This window comes from Camelus dromedarius, chromosome 34 (assembly GCF_036321535.1).
Source record: "Camelus dromedarius isolate mCamDro1 chromosome 34, mCamDro1.pat, whole genome shotgun sequence".
NCBI classification, from domain to species: Eukaryota; Metazoa; Chordata; class Mammalia; order Artiodactyla; family Camelidae; genus Camelus; species Camelus dromedarius.
Genome location: NC_087469.1, coordinates 14,537,969 through 14,554,691, shown reverse-complemented (window position 1 = coordinate 14,554,691; position 16,723 = coordinate 14,537,969). Strand labels below are relative to the sequence as shown.

General features: G+C 46.2%; 1 protein-coding gene across 1 annotated transcript; it reads right to left on the bottom strand.

Annotated features, from left to right (window-relative positions):
* Positions 1-1,120: 1,120 nt before the first annotated feature.
* On the bottom strand, positions 1,121-16,543 carry DDX25 (DEAD-box helicase 25). The gene is made up of 12 exons (XM_010986476.3): positions 16,427-16,543; positions 15,740-15,806; positions 15,442-15,483; positions 14,799-14,934; positions 13,520-13,612; positions 13,321-13,423; positions 11,747-11,861; positions 10,444-10,621; positions 6,401-6,638; positions 5,162-5,324; positions 2,811-2,999; positions 1,121-1,400 (listed from the first exon to the last, which is right to left on the bottom strand). The coding sequence occupies exons 1-12, from the start codon at positions 16,487-16,489 to the stop codon at positions 1,339-1,341; spliced, it is 1,449 nt and encodes a 482-aa protein (XP_010984778.1). The 5' UTR covers positions 16,490-16,543; the 3' UTR covers positions 1,121-1,338.
* Positions 16,544-16,723: the final 180 nt, after the last annotated feature.

Below are 16,723 nucleotides of genomic sequence, written 5' to 3'. Positions count from 1 at the left end.
CCCCAGTACCTCCATTTTAAAAACGATTTTTTTTTTCAAGTTCTCCAGGTAATTCTGGTGATGAGCTGGATCTGGGACACCGCCTCGGTGGACCTATGTTAGGTGACTTCAAGGTGGTACCAGGTCCCGGAGGAGAGGCACTCTTCAACCCCTGTCCTCTCTTACAAAAGGAGATGGAGAGTGTCTTCTCCTCTGGAAGCTGGCCCGGTGGTGCCGGAGGGGCCTCCTCTCCACCCCCTCCTTAAGCAGAGACTATTACTGTTAGAATGCTGGCTTATTCTGAGTCTCTGGACTCTGAAATGACCGTGACATCATACCCATCTCTCTTCCTTGGTGTTTAGCATAAGGGGTGCACATAAATGTCTGTTGTGGAGTGAGGAAACCGGACGATCTGATGTACTTCTGAGCCCTGCTCATGGCGACAAAACACAGGCAGGGTGACATGCACGCGGAGCATCAAGAGATATGCCAGAAACACGCTCTGTGCCGGGGTGACTGCTGGTGGCAGTCTGCAGGGACAGAGGTGGGGCCTGGCAGGAGAATGTCCAGGATTCTCAGATAAACTTTTACGTTCTTAAAAGCAAAACCTGTCGGCTCCCTGAAATGTCACTTCTTTAACAAGGCAAGTGGGTTCTTCTCTCCCACTGCCTGTTTCTAAGAAGTGCCTATTATAAAGCCAAATTTTCAAAGACTATCAAAAAACTGATGATGGACTGAATCTTCTCTAATCTGAAGACATTAAGAAGTAAAATAGGAAAACATTTTGAAACTCAGTCAGTTGCAACATTAAAAAAGTAGCAAAATGACCTCTCTTCCAAATTGTTTTACTTTGTAAAGGTTTCAGCCTGCGCTCAGGGGTAAGAGTGTGTGCCTGTGCGGGGGGCGGGGGAGGGAGGGAAGACACGGGGCTGGACAGGGCAGTCTGAGTGAGTCTGAAGAGGTGTGGCTTTTCCATCTGTCAGACCAACTCAAATCCCCAAAACAGTGAAGTCCTGCTGCCATCTCGTGGCAGCAGGAGACGTTCGCAAGAGGCACAATCCGCTCCGATTCTATAAACCAACCACCCACACACACATCCCCGTGGCCCACGCCACGATGTTTATCTGCGAAAAGATCAGAGTAAGAAATAATCTCACTTTTTTTTTATTCAAAAGGATCGAGTGCTTCACATCAGTTTGGCTCATAAAGACCTCAGGTCTTACAACTAAGGCTACCATGACATTTGTTCTGCCAAATATAACAGTTTCATGTTGAAAAAGGCTCAACATAAAAAATTACCTTCGAAACCTACTGGGACATTCTCATATACAGAATACTTCACAAATGATCCAGTTTTCTTCAATATTCAATCTTTTCGATTTCATCCATGTCTTCAGGGTCGAGTTGCTTAATGCTGCTGTCTAAAAGGACAAAAGAAAACGGAACGGTCTTATCCCAGGGCCTGAGTGAAACTTCATCCCACCCTCAGTTACACTTCTGAAGACAGTGACTCCCCGTCCGGAAAGCCTTGAGAAAGGCGCAGGCTCGCGGTTGGGTAACGAGGGGGTGGTTCCAAATAACCACTAGGACTAACTGCAGCAGCATCAAACATGCAGACAAAAGAAGCTGCACGTCTCGATACCCTGGGGCAGAGCGAGGCCAGGACGTGGTGCAGGGAGGCTGGGCAGGGGCCCGGCTGAGCTCAGGAGGAGTGAAGTGGGCATGGGGTGTGGGGGTGCTGGATGGCCACGAGGAGCCTCGCTTGCCATAGCAACAGTGATCTTAATGAGAAGCTCTTCCTCTGCCCCCACCCCTCAGTTATCCTAACTCAGGGGTGCTTAATCAGCTTCCCTGAAGGGTCCACAGTCAGCCTGCAAACCTTTTAAGTTATATTTGGGAGTTTGAGATTTGCAAAATGTTAGCCATTATATATAAAAATAGATTGAAAAAACAAGTTTCTTCTGTATAGCACAGGGAACTACATTCAATATCTTGTAATAACCTTTAATGAAAAAGAGTATGTGTGTGTGTGTGTATATATATATATAAATGCATGACTGGAACATTGTGCTGTACACCAGGAATTGATACATTGTAACTGACTGTACTTCAATTTAAAATTTTTTTAAATAAATAAATAAGAAAAATTATATTCCAAATGGCACATAATTGCTTATATGCATTTTCCTGGGGATAGTGTCCTTTGCTTCCCATGAAGGTTAAGGACCACTGATTGTCCTAAAGGTGACAGATACATCTGGAGTCCCCAAGGGCCCCTCATCCCTGGCTCCCCAGCCACATCTACCCATGGCTTTGGGGCGGGGGGCAATTCAAGAACAGGACATCACAGCTTGTATCATGCTTCAAGTTTCCAGCAGGGTCCAAGAGTGTCTGCAAGCTGTCAGAGCCTGCCTCGTATAGATGGGGGCTGGAAGAAGGGCCTCAGGATTCAGGACTGTCCAAGTTGGTTGGTGGGGCAAGAGGAAGGGAAAAATTAGGATAAAGAGGAAGCTGGGGATACAACATCATCCTAAAAGCTCTTATTATTTTGCTTAGGGTGGTTCTTTATGGACGTGAAATCTGCTCCAGATCCCAGAATGAGCAATAATGGAGACATCTGAGCTCATGTTAATTCCACTTGATTTTCACATTTTTCTTTAACAACCACATATGAATGCACCACCCCATCTCACATTAGGAACTCTGGCTCTGAGCACCAGAGGCCTCCCACTCCATGGCTCCTGCCCGCATCCTGTCAGGAGCCCCGGGCTTGAGATCTGTGACTCGATCACCACTGCCAAAGCCCTCCCGCTCCGGAAGGGGCTACTCACTGAAGTGGTCCTGGATCTTCTTCAGCAGGGGCAGCTTGTCCAACTCAATCATGTTGAAGGCAAGGCCTTTTTTCCCAAAGCGGCCGGTCCGCCCGATGCGGTGGAGGTAGGTCTCATAGTCCGGCTCCTCTGCTTGGTTCACAGGAAGGTCAAAGTTCACAACGATTGTGACCTGCTTCACATCAATACCTGGAAGAGGAAGGACACTGCAGGGGCCTGCACGCTTTCCCTTAGGACGTGGCTATTCAAGGGAATTCTCATGTAACAAACAAAATCTATAAATCAAGCCTGCTTTTCCATAGTTGGAATAGGTCCCCTGGTCAGGCAGTTTGCTTGCACAGTGTGTGTGTCTATGACACTGGGTGAGAGGTCAGTATAAGTGAATTCTACTGAAGTCTCAATACGTATACTGTGTGTGCGTGCGTGTGTGTGCGTGTGTGTGTGGCGTGTGTGCGTGTGTGTGTGCGTGTGTGTGTGCGTGCCCGCGCACATGCACGTGGTGGGGAGGGGCTCTCACCCAGCCAGAGAGCCACTCCCTCCTCCCCACTCCTGCTGTGCGAGGTCCCCTTACCCATCCAGGGCCACAGCTCCACCCCATTCCACGGCCACTGCTCTGGTCAGGTCATTTAATCTGTTGCCTCCACTATTACAACAACTTCCAGACCGGTCCCCCGTCTCTCTCGTCTCCCACTCCTCTAATCCCTCACCTCGGGCACCACAGCCCCGTCTAGTGCACTTGGGTCTCCAGCCCAGCTGCCCACACTGTCCAGGATAAAGTACAAATAACTGAGACCTCCCAGCTCCCCAAAGTCCCGTCTTTCTCTCCTGACTCACAAATCCCTCACTGAAGTCACATGGTCTCACCGCTTCCCAAGCAAACTGTAAACTCGCATCCGACTGAATTCTCCCCTTCCTTCAACACTGGTCCCGGCTCATGCTTCCCAGGGACACATCTGTGCCCGGCCAGTGCCTCTGTCCCCCAGCATGAGTAAGCTGTCTGGGTCATAATCTTTGTCCTCTCTGCTCCGTGCTTTGACTCTGAAGCAATCTGTGCGTTCTTTGCTCTGGGGTCTGGAGTTACACTGTCCAGTATGGTGAACATTAGCCTCATGGGGCTACTTAACTTCACACTGATTCAAATTAAAAATCCAGGTCCTCAGCCATGCTAGCCATACCCCACACGCTTAACAGCCACCATATGTGGCTAGTGGCTACCAGCTGGATGGCACAGAATAGAAGATCTCCACTGACGCAAAAGTTTCTATTGGAGGGCGCTGGTCCGGAGTGTCAGGGCCCAGGCAGTGAGCTCCCAGGGGCAGGAACCTCATCCTTTTTCAGGTTACTCTTCCCAAGTGCCAAGCTCAGCATTCATGGCAGATCCTAGGTTCTAACGGCTGAACTAGTAGTAAGTTAGGAACCATGGTGGGAGCATGGGGTCTGGCAAGGACATGAGGGGAGTGAGGAAAGCAGGAAGGCCCTCCTCTTGAAAAAACAAAGGTCTTTATTCCCCTAGTAGTCAACAGTTTTAAAATTAAAAACACCTCAGAGATGACCAACATTGTTAGTCATTAGGGAATGCAAGTGAGAAACACAGGCTACCACACACATCTACCGGAAAGGTTAAAATGAAAAAGAGTGATGATACTAACTGCTAATAAGGATGCAGGACAAGTGGAAGTTTCCTACATTGCTCGTGGAAATGCTAAGTGGTACAGTCGCTTTGGAAAGCAGGTTTTTAATTTCCTACAAAGCTAAACATACACTTACCATATGACCCAGAAATTGTACTCCCAGCTATTTACCCAAGAGAAATGGAAGCATGTGTCTATGTAAAGCCTATACATGAATGTTTATTACAGCTTTCTTCAAAACAGCCCTAAATTGAAAATAATCCAAATGTCCAAAACTGGCAAATGGATGAACTAACTGTGGTCCACCTGTTCAATGGAATACTACTCAGCAATGAAAAGGGATGGCCGATGGTATGTGTAACAACATGGATAAATTCAAGAGCATTATGTCAAGTGGAGTAAGTTGGACAAAGAGGCTACAAACTGTATGATTTAACTTATACAGTAACTGGAAGAGAAAGAAATACAGGTACAGAAATCTACTCAGCAGTCGCCAGGGGCCAGTATTGCAGAGACAGATTGCAAAGGAGCAAAAGGAAACTTTGAGAGGAGATGGAAATATTCTGCATTTTGATTATAGTGACGGGTATGTGACTATGTATGCCTGTCAAAACTCAATGAACCATATTCTTAAAAAGAGTGAATTTTATCATATGTAAATGGTGCTTCAATAAACTTGACTTGAAGTGCGCATGCACGTGTGCGCACACACTCACACACCTCGAGCACAGACGTTGGTCGTTATAAGGACTTTCTCCTTCCCATCCCGAAACCTCTGAATGATGGAAGCTCGCTGATCCACGGTCAGCTCTCCGCTTAACAAAGACACCTGGTGGCCATCCTGCATCATCTCCACAGTCAGCCACTTGGCATTTCGACGAGTCTGCATGAGAATGAAAACCCAGCACAGCCCCTCAAGTTAAAACAGCCTGGCTGTGTGTGCAGCGCTCCCGTCTGCAGGGCAGGGAGCCGGCAGGGCTGCCGCAGAGTTTCATTTCACCTCCCCTCCGGGCCTAGAAGAGCCTTTGAATGTGGCAGGGAATTCTCCCTCCCACTGTGATTCTACGGGTCACATCCTCTCAACTTGTCAGAGTTTTGGCTTCTCAGCCACGATACCAAGACGAAAGTGCTCCGCCTACCTCTCACGGGGGTCTGAGGACAAAATAAGAGAACCAAACACCAAGAGCATCAGACGCTCCCAGAGCGCTCTGTACACCTCGGGCGCCTGGTGGAAACCTGTACCCCCACTGCGCTCATTTGCTTTCATGACAATTTGATGAAGCAGCTACCTAATTTCATTTTAAGAATTAAAAGATAAACCTAGAGCTTAAAAACATTAAGTGATTTGCCCAAGGTCACGTGGCAGCCCGTGGCAGAGCTGAGCTTTCCTTTGCTCTGCAGAGGTTTCCAGCGCGGTCCGTGTGCCAGGCGGGGCTGTTCTGGGGCAGGCGTGAGGGTGAGAGAGGCGGGTGGGATCCTGCCCTCACGGAGCTGACAGCGTTCACGTGGTGGGAAAACACAACCAGGACACGAATGTGAAAAATGTCGGACAGGAAAATAAATACGAAAATAAAAATAAGGGGTATTAATAGTGGGTGAGTGAGTGGCTCCTTCGCTCGTGGTAAGTCAGGAATAGAGGAACATTCTTAACCTGATAAAGGGTGTCTGTGGAAACCCCACAATGAACATCAGCCTAACGGGGCAGAGTCAGAAGCAGCCCCGCGAACACCAGGAAGCCCCCTGGTTAGCATCACACTGAAGTCACTCCATTACTTAACCTTTCTAAGCTTCCCCGTAAAATACAGATCATTTCTATTCAGAGTTGCTCTGAGGATTAAACAACATAGTGCACAGAGAGTGCTGACCACGGTGCCCGGCTCTAGGCGCCTCCCAGCCTTCCTGTCCCCTCCGTCCGCCGACAGGGAAGTTGGGCAGGACAGAGATGGGTCTCGGCGTTACCTGGCAGAAGATGATGGCCTGGCCGATGGTGATGCCGCCGTAAATGTTGCACAGAGCCTGGTACTTGTCCTTCCTGTCCCTGCACAGCACGTAATACTGCCGGATGTTGTTCAGCGTCAGCTCCTCTTTCCGCAACTTGATGACATTAGGGTCCGGAATGATTCGCTCTGCAAACTGCCACACGGACTCTTCAAAGGTGGCAGAAAAGAGGAGCATCTGGCACTCGGAGGGCAAAGCTCTGTAAGGAGGAGGGAAGAGGGAGGTCACCCGACGGCTGGGCCCGTCGCCCTCCTCGGGGGTGGACTCCAGCACTTGACCCACTGCCATCAGCAGCCCCCCGCCCCCGCTCTGGGGCCAAACATCCCGTGTCAGCCCCTCCTTCCCACCAAGAATTTGGGAAAATGCGTAAACTGGAGGTGGGGCCCAAGAGTGAAGGTGAGGAAAGAGTTCTGCAGGGTTTGGGGTTTTTCATGCCAGCCTTCCCCTTACGAGAGACAGGCTCATGGAGCCAAGAGTGTCAGTCCAGGTGCTGACTGTGGCCATCACCTGGCACAAAGCTCAACGGGGAAGAAGGACCCAGAGGTCCATCATTCAGTGGCAGGTGCGCTATTTCTTGGGCGGGAAAGAACAACAGCCACGTGAACTCTGTTTGGAATGGGAAGAACCTGGATATAAACAAAAAGGGAGCGAAAAGGGGAGACGCTGCCACATGTAGAGTGTTGACTGAGCCCACAACGGGCTCAGGCTAGTTGGTACCAAGTTCAAAAACAGGCAAAATGAATCTACAGAGTCAGCAGTCAGCAGAGAGTCAAGCCTGGGAGGAGAGAGGGCCGGGGACCGGACAGGGGCTGCGGGGGACCTCCGGAGTGCAGGCAAAGTTGTATGCTATGATCTGGGCCACTGGCCCCTGGGCAGAGCCTCTCTGTGATAATTCACCCAGTGGTACACTTAGGATTGGTGTATTTCTCTCTGCATATTTTATACATCAATTAAAAAGTTAATTTTATTTTACAAAATAGAAGCCAGACCAGAGAGAAATGACCACTTTTGAGGAGACAGCAAAGCACTTAGAGAGGAAGCCATTAGTGCTAAAAGGGAGGAAAGATTAAACAGCCTAGTGATTCCCAAACACGGCTGTGAGCCCGGGACCTGGACCATCGGGGGACTTCGCAGAACAACGTGACGAGCTTCCGGGTGACTGTGGCAGACTGGCCACACGTGCCACCTTCAGCTTCCGTATCCCACTAATGTGATTGTAAAAGGATAAAAAGACATGAAGTCACGAAACGTGGAGAACAGGAGAGGACAAACAGGTGGATAAGACGTTCCAATGTGTTTCTGGAAGCTGGAAAAGTGTGGTAAACGAGAAGGTGGATGAAGCTGCTGTCCCAGCGCTATAGAGGAAAATGCTGGTGAAAAGGCAGTGGTCCCCTCAGAACCCCCGGGAGGTCTAGGACCTGCAAGCACCAGAGACCAGAGAATTAGCAGGGAAGGCCGGTGGGGGCAGGGGTAGGGGGGGTGCTAGGAGACAAGAGGAGAATCCGCATGGGCCTCTGGGCCTGCTGCTCTAGCACAACCCTCTGTCTGGAAAGAGATGGCACCCGGAATGGTATCTCAAGGTCGGGGCCATTTCATTCCAAAAAGAAAATTTATACAAATTATCCAAGGAAAGAAAACATGGGCTGTTCTGCAGAACACACTGGATTTTGAAGACTTAGTATGAAAAAAAAGGAATGCAAAATAATTCATTAATAATTTTTATATTGGTAACATTTGTTAAGATGCTATTTTTGATATGCAGGGTTAAATAAATAAAAATACATGAATTTCACCTGTTTCTTTTTTTTAATGTGGCTATTAGAAAATTTTAAATTATACATGTGACTTGCATTGTATTTCTATGGGACAGTGCTGTGATTTAATGCATTTTAAGCAAAAGGAAGGAAAACTGCACAATGGAGGAATAAACCACCAACATAAATACTCTATCTAATTTTACTTAATATTCTCTTGAGTAGAAAGCCCTTTTTGACTGCTGAATCTTTCCTGGGCTTCTGAATCTTTCATTTGCTGTTCTCTAAAAATTTACCAACTTATTGGTAAGGGATGGCAAGAAGGGAGTCTCGCTTGGTCTTTGGCCAAAATTATCTTAAATAGGAAGGCTGGCTGAGAATACGTGTAAGGAGCAGCTGGACCCCGTCTTACTTGGGCAGCTGAGCATATACAAGCAGAAGAGCCTCATCAGAAGGGGATGGTAAAGCTGAACAGAGGAGCAAGTAGAAATACACATACTGAATGGTGGACCCCTCTCAGCCCATCCTCCTGCTTCGCTCCCAGGACGCCAGCCACCAAGTGTCCCAGGAAGGACACTAGAGACGCTACTCAGTCCTAAAGACCTGCTGGGGCAATCAGCCTCCAAGTTACAAGCCCCAACCATGCGCACAGAGCTGGCAATGAGCTTTCCAGTTCCTCATCTCAGATCACGAACCAGAGATGAGGAGGGATCCACCACCAAAGACAGAGGCTGCAGCCAACAAACAAAAAAGGAAACTGAGATAATTGAGAGGCAGTGCTGAGAACAGAAAAAAAAAATTTTAATCCTATAACGAATATCCTCAAAGAGACAACTGTAGACATTGTATCCATAACACAAGAAAAGGAGGCTAGGAAAAAAAACAGGCGACGAGGTCAATAGGACCCAGGTCAGGAAAGGGCTAACCGGCTGTATGACATTAGTGATGGATGGAAGGACACACACAACTGGGCTAAAGAGTAAACAAGGGAAACAGAGCGGATGAATTTGGGACCAGGCATGGCGGGGGAGGGGAGTGAAAAGCACACATGGAGACTGAATCGCTCCAGTTCAGGATGGGATGGGCAATACTTCTAAATTAAGGGTTTTTTGCCTCCTTCAGTGCTCGGCTGGGAACATGCTGACCTAGCTTGGCCACACCATGCAAAGGGACATGCATGATCGGATCTTTCCCTTGCCCTCCCTATGACACTGAGTGAAGTTCCATTTCCTGGTTCAGAGGCTGCAAGTAAAATGTCCTGTGGATGAACACGGGGGAACTGTTGCTAACAGGTGCCTCTCTGCTCTCAGCATAGGGCAGAGCCTTCAGATCTTACTGGTGACATATCAAGCAATATGTCAAATCACAACACAAAGTATATTTCCCCTATCTTTTAGGTACTTGCTTTTGAAAAATGGAGTCTCAAAACATCTTCTTGACTTCTATGAAGTTTTGATACATCACAGAAAAATATAAAACAAAATACAAACGAATTTTCCCTCAACTATCTGCATGTGCAGCAGACAGTGCAGATGTAAATTCTGGCAGATTCCATTCAATCTATAAATTTCTCAACAAAGAACATGAGACGATCTTAACCAGCTAAATGTTCTGCATTCTTTGTATACAATTCTGAAAAGGTGTTCAGTTTGCTTATCTGTGATATTGAGCTTTTCATTATTAAAGTTTCTGGACACTTTTCAGTTTCCTCAGAGCTACAGAAGATTTCTAACTGTGCAGAAATGGAAGGAGAGAGGCACCTTAGACATGAGCCTACAGGAGGCCTGCCACTGTGCTGGCCATTGAAAGGATTTAAAATGTTGGCTTGAATGTGACAATGAATATATATATGTTCATGTATAATTGAAAAATTGTGCTCTACACTGGAATTTGACACAACATTGTAAAATGATTATAAATCAATAAAAAATGTTTAAAAAATTAAAAAATAAAATGTTGGCTTGAAATATAAGATTCCTGGCAAAATTTGGTGCAGACCCAATACCTGGATTCCATCTGTAAGCGTGCAGCGCAGGAGTAAGGCAGTCAGGCAAGACTACAAACTGAAGAAGCTGGGAAATCACAGCAGGCTGGAGGCCTGCCGAGCTGGTGAAAGCAAGGAAGACCCGAGCTCGTCTGAAAGGTGACGGAGGCGGGGACACAGCAGTGGAGACCATTAGGGGCAGCAGGCAAATGAAATCCCTCATCTGGACAGAAGCTCTGGGAAGAAAGGACGGGCGTGAAGGTTACCTCTGAATACGGATGCTTTGGTCCGAGAACCCTTGCGTGTCAATCATCACGTCGGCTTCATCCAGGACAAACACGCGAATCTTAGTCAAATCAATTAACCTTCGCTTGAAACACCAGTCTAGGACAGTCCCAGGAGTGCCAATTACAATCTGTTTGGTGATGTCGGTGCCTCTGGGAACTGCGGAGAAAACAGGTTCGAAAGCCTCCTTCAGATGCAGACAACACTAACAGTCCACGATTCAGGGCAATGCGACACACAACGCTTAAGCAAAAGCACCTTTCCTACCGGTTTTCTGAGTGCACACCCTGAGGGTCTTTGTGGTTTTTGATTTTGCAGAGCTTTAAGAATAAATACCTGAGTTTCTAGGTTTATGCTAATCCTAACGGTCCTGCACATTGGATTCTGCCCCATGGTCATTTAAAAAAGTCACCCTAGGACCTACTGTATGGTACAGGGAACTATATTCAATTCCTCATAATAAGCTATAATGGAGAAGAATCTGAAAATATATGTATGTATACATATATGTTTGTATAACTGAATCACTTTTCTGTACAGCTGAAACTAACATTATAAATCAACTACACTTCAATACAAAATAAAAATAAAATTTAAAGAAGTGTCACCCTGCAGTATCTCAACTGTCCTGAAGAAACACTGGCACCACTGTACAAACCCTCCCCAAATGGACAACTACCAAAACACGTCTATCACCAGGTCACATTAAACAAATAACAGAATATTATGCAGCTACTTAAAAGAATGAGGTGGGGCTATACATACTGACGTGAAAAGATGTCTAAAACTTGTGTGTTTTTGAACACTATGATAAAAAATGCTCCCATTTTTGTAAACACTCAGAAACGAAAAATAAAGATTTGTTAACAAAACCAGCCATCTTTGGAAATAGGTTTTTGAAAGATAAGAAAGAATAATTTTCATGTTTACTTTTGCATTTTCTGTGTTTTAAAGTTTTTTTTCATTGTATTCATATACTTTAATTTAAAAAGTGGAATAACACAAGGTGTTCTGCACAGAACTGAGGCTCACAGAAGAGCAAGTGAAAGCACCCTCTTCAGGACGTGGGAATGATGCAGGTAGCAGTTACTGGGTCTTTGTCACCAGGGGTGCGCACAGGGCTTTATCTGTATCATGTCGTTTAACTCTAGGAACACGTCTGTGATACAGGTGCCGTGACAGCCCCCGTTTTAGAGGCGAGAAAGCAGAGAAGGATATACCACACTGGTCAGTGGTCGAGTCAGGACTGGGAACATCAGCCAGGACTGGCTTGCTGTTACATACTTTGATTCCCTCGAATGGCGTACATCACTTGAACGTCCACACAGAATTTCCCCATCCGTTCGACCACTCGGCCAGTCTGCAGAGCCAATTCATAAGTAGGAGCCAGGCAGAGGCACTGAGAGAGAGAGACAAGGGAGCAGGAGAAAAAGTTCCTAACACCCATCATGCAATTTCAAAATACAATGAAATTTTCTACAGGGAGAGGCAGAGAAGTGAAATTGGAGATCTTGGTTGGATAAAATATTTTTAATTGACTACAGTTTAGCGGCTGGTAGATCTGGGATAAATGCAGACTACAGAAGGGGAAAGGGGCTGAAGGATGGAGAGACAGTTTCCTTTTAATTTTCCTCTCCAAAGGGTTAAGAAGAAACACAGGTTACATAATGGTCATGCTTTTTTGAAAGTCTGCCTGTTTCCAGAACACTCCCTGCCTGGTCTGATCCATCTCACACATCTGGGGCAGAATATTCCCTCAAACTCTTTGATCTGTTACTTCCATTCCTCCACTATGAACGGTGGTTGTGGATGAATGAGGATGTTAATGGAAGAAACTGGTGATACTTATTGTGCTTTTGAGTTACAATTAAGGATCTGAGATAGGGAGAGGGAAACACAGCTAAAGTGATTGAAAAAACAACAGCAACATAGTTTCCACACACGTCTCTGCAAGTGTTCAAGCACAGCTTCTCCCAAACAGTTTTTATTCATGGCATCAAACCTCAGATATAAATTTCCCTGAACTTGTCTACAGAAAGCCCACGATTTCATATACCCGCCACTGGTCATCCACAGCCATCACTTCTCGGTCAGAGGCTGGGAGCTTCCTAAGAGATTCCCTGTTTCCCTACAGCGTTGAGCGCACCCAGCACTCAGGTTCCCAGGGTGTCAAGTGAGTTGATGAGCACAGGCTGGGCAAAGAAGGAAAGATTACCAGATACTCTCTGTGAGGGGACGCTAGGCTGGGAGAAGGGCAAGCTCAGATCCAGTCCCCACTCGGTCACTCTCTGCCATATGTGACTTTATGTGAGACCTTTCCCTCTCCAAGCCTCAGTTTCCTCCTCCGCCAAATGAGAGGGACTGGGTGAGCTACACCCATACGGCCATCACTATGAACGCTCAGTTTATGCCGAGCACGGTGCTAAAAATGTACATCATTTCATTTAATCTACATGACAATCTTATGGGGCAAGTATTCATTAAGTCAGTCATTCAGTGCTTAATGAATGGTTTCTACAAGCTAAGCATTGCGCTTGCTATTAGAGTTCAAGGGTGAAAGGAATAACCAGGATCCATACCTTCATAAATGTTATCTTTACAGACAAGAAAGCACGCTGGGAAAGATTTACTAACTCTCCTAAGACTCCCAGCTGGCAAGCAGAGAGGCTGGGATTAGAACCAGTCAAACTATAAAGCCTGTGCTCTCAATCACTGCCCCACACTGCTGCCCAACACACCATGATTTTAGGAAAGAACGTCTATTCTAAATAGCGTCACATCATTGCAGCAAGATCGCCTATTACTAAAATAACATTAGCATTGCAAGCATTCCCAGCTCTCTCTCAGCCTTTCCTTACCTGTGGAAACAGTTCCAAGGCGTTAACTCTGCTTAGCATTGCCAAGACAAAAGCAGCTGTCTTTCCTGTTCCAGACTGGCTCTGGGCTATGAGGTTCTGGGGTCTGTAGAAAAGAGGAGACGCTGGGCATAAACTGAATACAAGATCCTGGGCATAAACTGAACAGAAGAGACTAGAAATGGCCAAGTTGGAAACTCACGGATGTGCCAGCATCATAGGGAGAGCCATCTCTTGGATTTTGGATGGTCTGTTAAATCCCATTGCATAGATTCCTTTGAGTAACTCTTCTTTTCTGTCCAAAAAAAAGAAAAAGAAAAAACTTAATCTATAATTGGTCAGTAGCTTCAGAAATACAACCTTGAAAGGTGCATTTCTAAATTAGGCTACTTTGCAACTGAGCATGACAAGTAAAATTTAGAAATATATAATTGATACCTCAACTCCCAAACATATACAAACATGCCTGTAGTTAAACCACTAGAATAAGTTATGTTAAAAGCCTAAGCCAAGGGCAGGATTAAGTGCCTAAGATTGAACATTGTGTTGAACCAAGGGAAAAAAAAAAGGGAAAACTCAACTGACAAAATAATGCCAATTTTCCAGGAGAGTTTTATTTTCCACTCAGGCAGAAAACTAAGTGAGACTTATTGTTTATTTCTCTTTAATTAGTGACAAATTTTGATGTTTTAACAATTTTCAGAGAAGACAAAGTTTCATTTAGGTAATTCTTGTATCAGTTCTCTCTAGGAGCAGAAGACACAACATTAGCTCATTCCTCTGAGCCAGTATTTTGAAATGCATCTTTCCTGGGGTCTCATGATAGATGCTGGAAAAAGGATAAAGTGAAGTAGGCTAGAACACTTCCACTACAATGAAATGCACATTTTGAATGTGCTTAATTGGTAGATTAATTGGTAGATTACTGGCCAGCCAACTTTTAATCATAGGTAAGCTTCTCCATCGGGATTTTGGATTTCCCCCCTTAAGTGCATATCAGTAACTGTCCCTGTTAAAATACATTTCCTTAATGCCAAATGATCAATCCCTAGGAAATGCAAACTCACTTGGGAAAGTTATTCATTTAAATACTATTTGAAACAAAAATATAATTAGGAAGTTTAAAGCTTGTAATTTATCTGAAGGGGGTGGGGGAGGATATTTGGGCCATCAAAATCCCTGTTATCTGTGTTCTGGTATGAAGACTAGCCATATGGCTGTGTCTGGCTGGGCTAGCCCCCTTAGCACAGCAAGGTTAAAATATTTTATCATCAAAAATGTTCTCAAGTCGCTGGACAACTCAGATATCCCAGGGTCCCTCTTTGAACTATATTTTAATTGCATGCAAAAAGTCCACATCTCATTTGAATATTGAATATTAGAACATGAAGGAGATCCTGATGGTTTTCACGACTAGCACATTAGTTTGCTCTGTGCTGTGCTTTCCAGCATGTTCCTACACGTAAAGTAAAAATACTCACAGCCGCAGCTCTTCAAATGTTTTCACTGAGTAGAGTGGAGAGCTGGGATCCTTTTGTAAGACTTCAACTAGGTGACTGGATTCTACTAAAGACTGCCGGATTAACTTGTTTAAGAGTGAATTAGCTGCCAAATCCACTGGAAAAGCAAGGATGAAAAAGGGGATATTGCAGGGGGAAAGTCAAGCCTCCTGAATGACATCTAATAAATTGCTCCCTCCCATTCAGTGGTTCTATATCAAGCAACTGCTCCTACTCTCAGTTTATTCTAAAAGAAGGATCTAGAAAGAATGACACAGCACTGAGAATTCCTTTTTTTTTTAAAATGAGGATTCAGTTTCTTACACTCTGCTAGGATACACTAGCCTCTAACCTCAAGCAAGCCTACATTCATTGCCCCCAGGCTAATTTTTCCTTGCCAGCTGAAAATTCTTAACCCGTTCCTGCATATTCTACTTCAACTTCCTCTAAAGAAATAATCCCCACTCCTGAGTTAGGATTTCTTCTGATATCCACTATTTATGAAAAAACAGAAGCAAAGATGTTTCTTTTCCAATTAAGATTACATTATTCACTCACATTGTGAACGTCATGATTAACTGAAACAGAATGCCAGTAAATACACGCAAAGGACTCTATTTCCTACCTCCATCTTCTTCATCATCTTCGGTGTAATTAACAGAACCATCTAAAAGGATGGAAGAGAAACAATAATGGTAAAGATAAATGCCAAGCAGAAATGCAGAGTATTATCCCAGCTTCTCTTGCCAAAGCTATAGCGTGCACAACAGGAAGGGTTAGGCAGTGGAGGAGCCAGTAAAGATTGGAAAAGTGGTGGAGGGCCTTGAATATTAAATTAAGGGAGCCAAGGATACCAGGGATGTGAGGAAAGCAATGCTTTCTAATTAACTGAGGCCAGTTTGCTTTACTCTGACAGCACTCACCTACGTTTGGGACGGCAGTACTCCTAATACCTCGAAGGTTCTTCCAGGGGTAGATGAGATTTGAAAGCTATTGAAAGACACAAATTTCAATCAGTATTAGGAAGCAAGCCATCAAGCAGCCCAGTGCTACCCCCAAACAGGGGCTGGAAGGGAGGTAGGGAAGGCCACTCCAATACTGTTTCCTTTGCAATATTATGTATTAATAGGTTCCTTTCAGGAATAGGTCTCCTGTATGAATTATCCTAAAATTGGAGGAGACTTTCTGCTGCCCTTGTACATGAAGTTCTTTATAAGTCTCTAGTCTACATGTGACAGTTCCTGGGGGGGGGGTCACAGTACTTTCAAGGGATGGTAGATAGGAAAGCGCTCTGGCTGATGAGATGGAAGCTAGCCGAGGCTTAAGGGTCAAATTGGGAGAGCAGAAAACTCAGGGTCTAGCTGGGGCTACCAGCTGCTTTCCCTCCCGCAGATGTCTTCATTTGGCCCTCTCTAACCACAGGTCTTGCTTCTCTCGGGGTCTCCTGTCCCGTGGCCCTCTTCCAAATTCCTGCCACATCTCCCCTCCACCCTTTGACACCCCACTCAAAACGCTAGCGGGGCTCCCCCTTCCCCACGCCATTAGGTCTCCCTCTGGGAGTGCTGTTCTAGCCCCCGCCCCCTTGCCCTCCCCGGCTCGGTGTCGGTTACGTGGCCGTTCAGCCGCTCGCTCTCCGCTGCCCCCGCATCGCCTCCCCAAAGTAACGACGCCATAGCTGCGATCGCGGCTTCCGCCCCCAGCACGTGCGACCACCACAGGCGCGAGGCAGCGCCCGGCTCCACCCAGCGGCCAATGGGCTTCCTCCGGGGGCCGACCGCCCGCCGCGCGCAAGCGCCGGAGCTCGGAGCTGGGGTTCGGGGGGTGGGGGGGTGGGAGGAGTCCGGCAGGAAGGAGGGGGCGGCGGAAGGAGGGAGAGGGCTGTAGGAGTGAGTTGGCCGCCTGGTTTC

What these genes read in the sequence shown, in the direction of transcription:
- DDX25 (XM_010986476.3), bottom strand. Translation starts at nt 16,489, where the DNA reads ATGGCGTCGTTACTTTGGGGAGGCGATGCGGGGGCAGCGGAGAGCGAG. An exon ending in GCGAGCGGCTGAACGGCCAC is followed by an intron (nt 15,807 to 16,426) that starts GTAACCGACACC and finishes GTCTTTCAATAG; the next exon opens with CTTTCAAATCTCATCTACCC. An exon ending in AGGCCATCATCTTCTGCCAG is followed by an intron (nt 5,325 to 6,400) that starts GTAACGCCGAGA and finishes ATTCTCATGCAG; the next exon opens with ACTCGTCGAAATGCCAAGTG.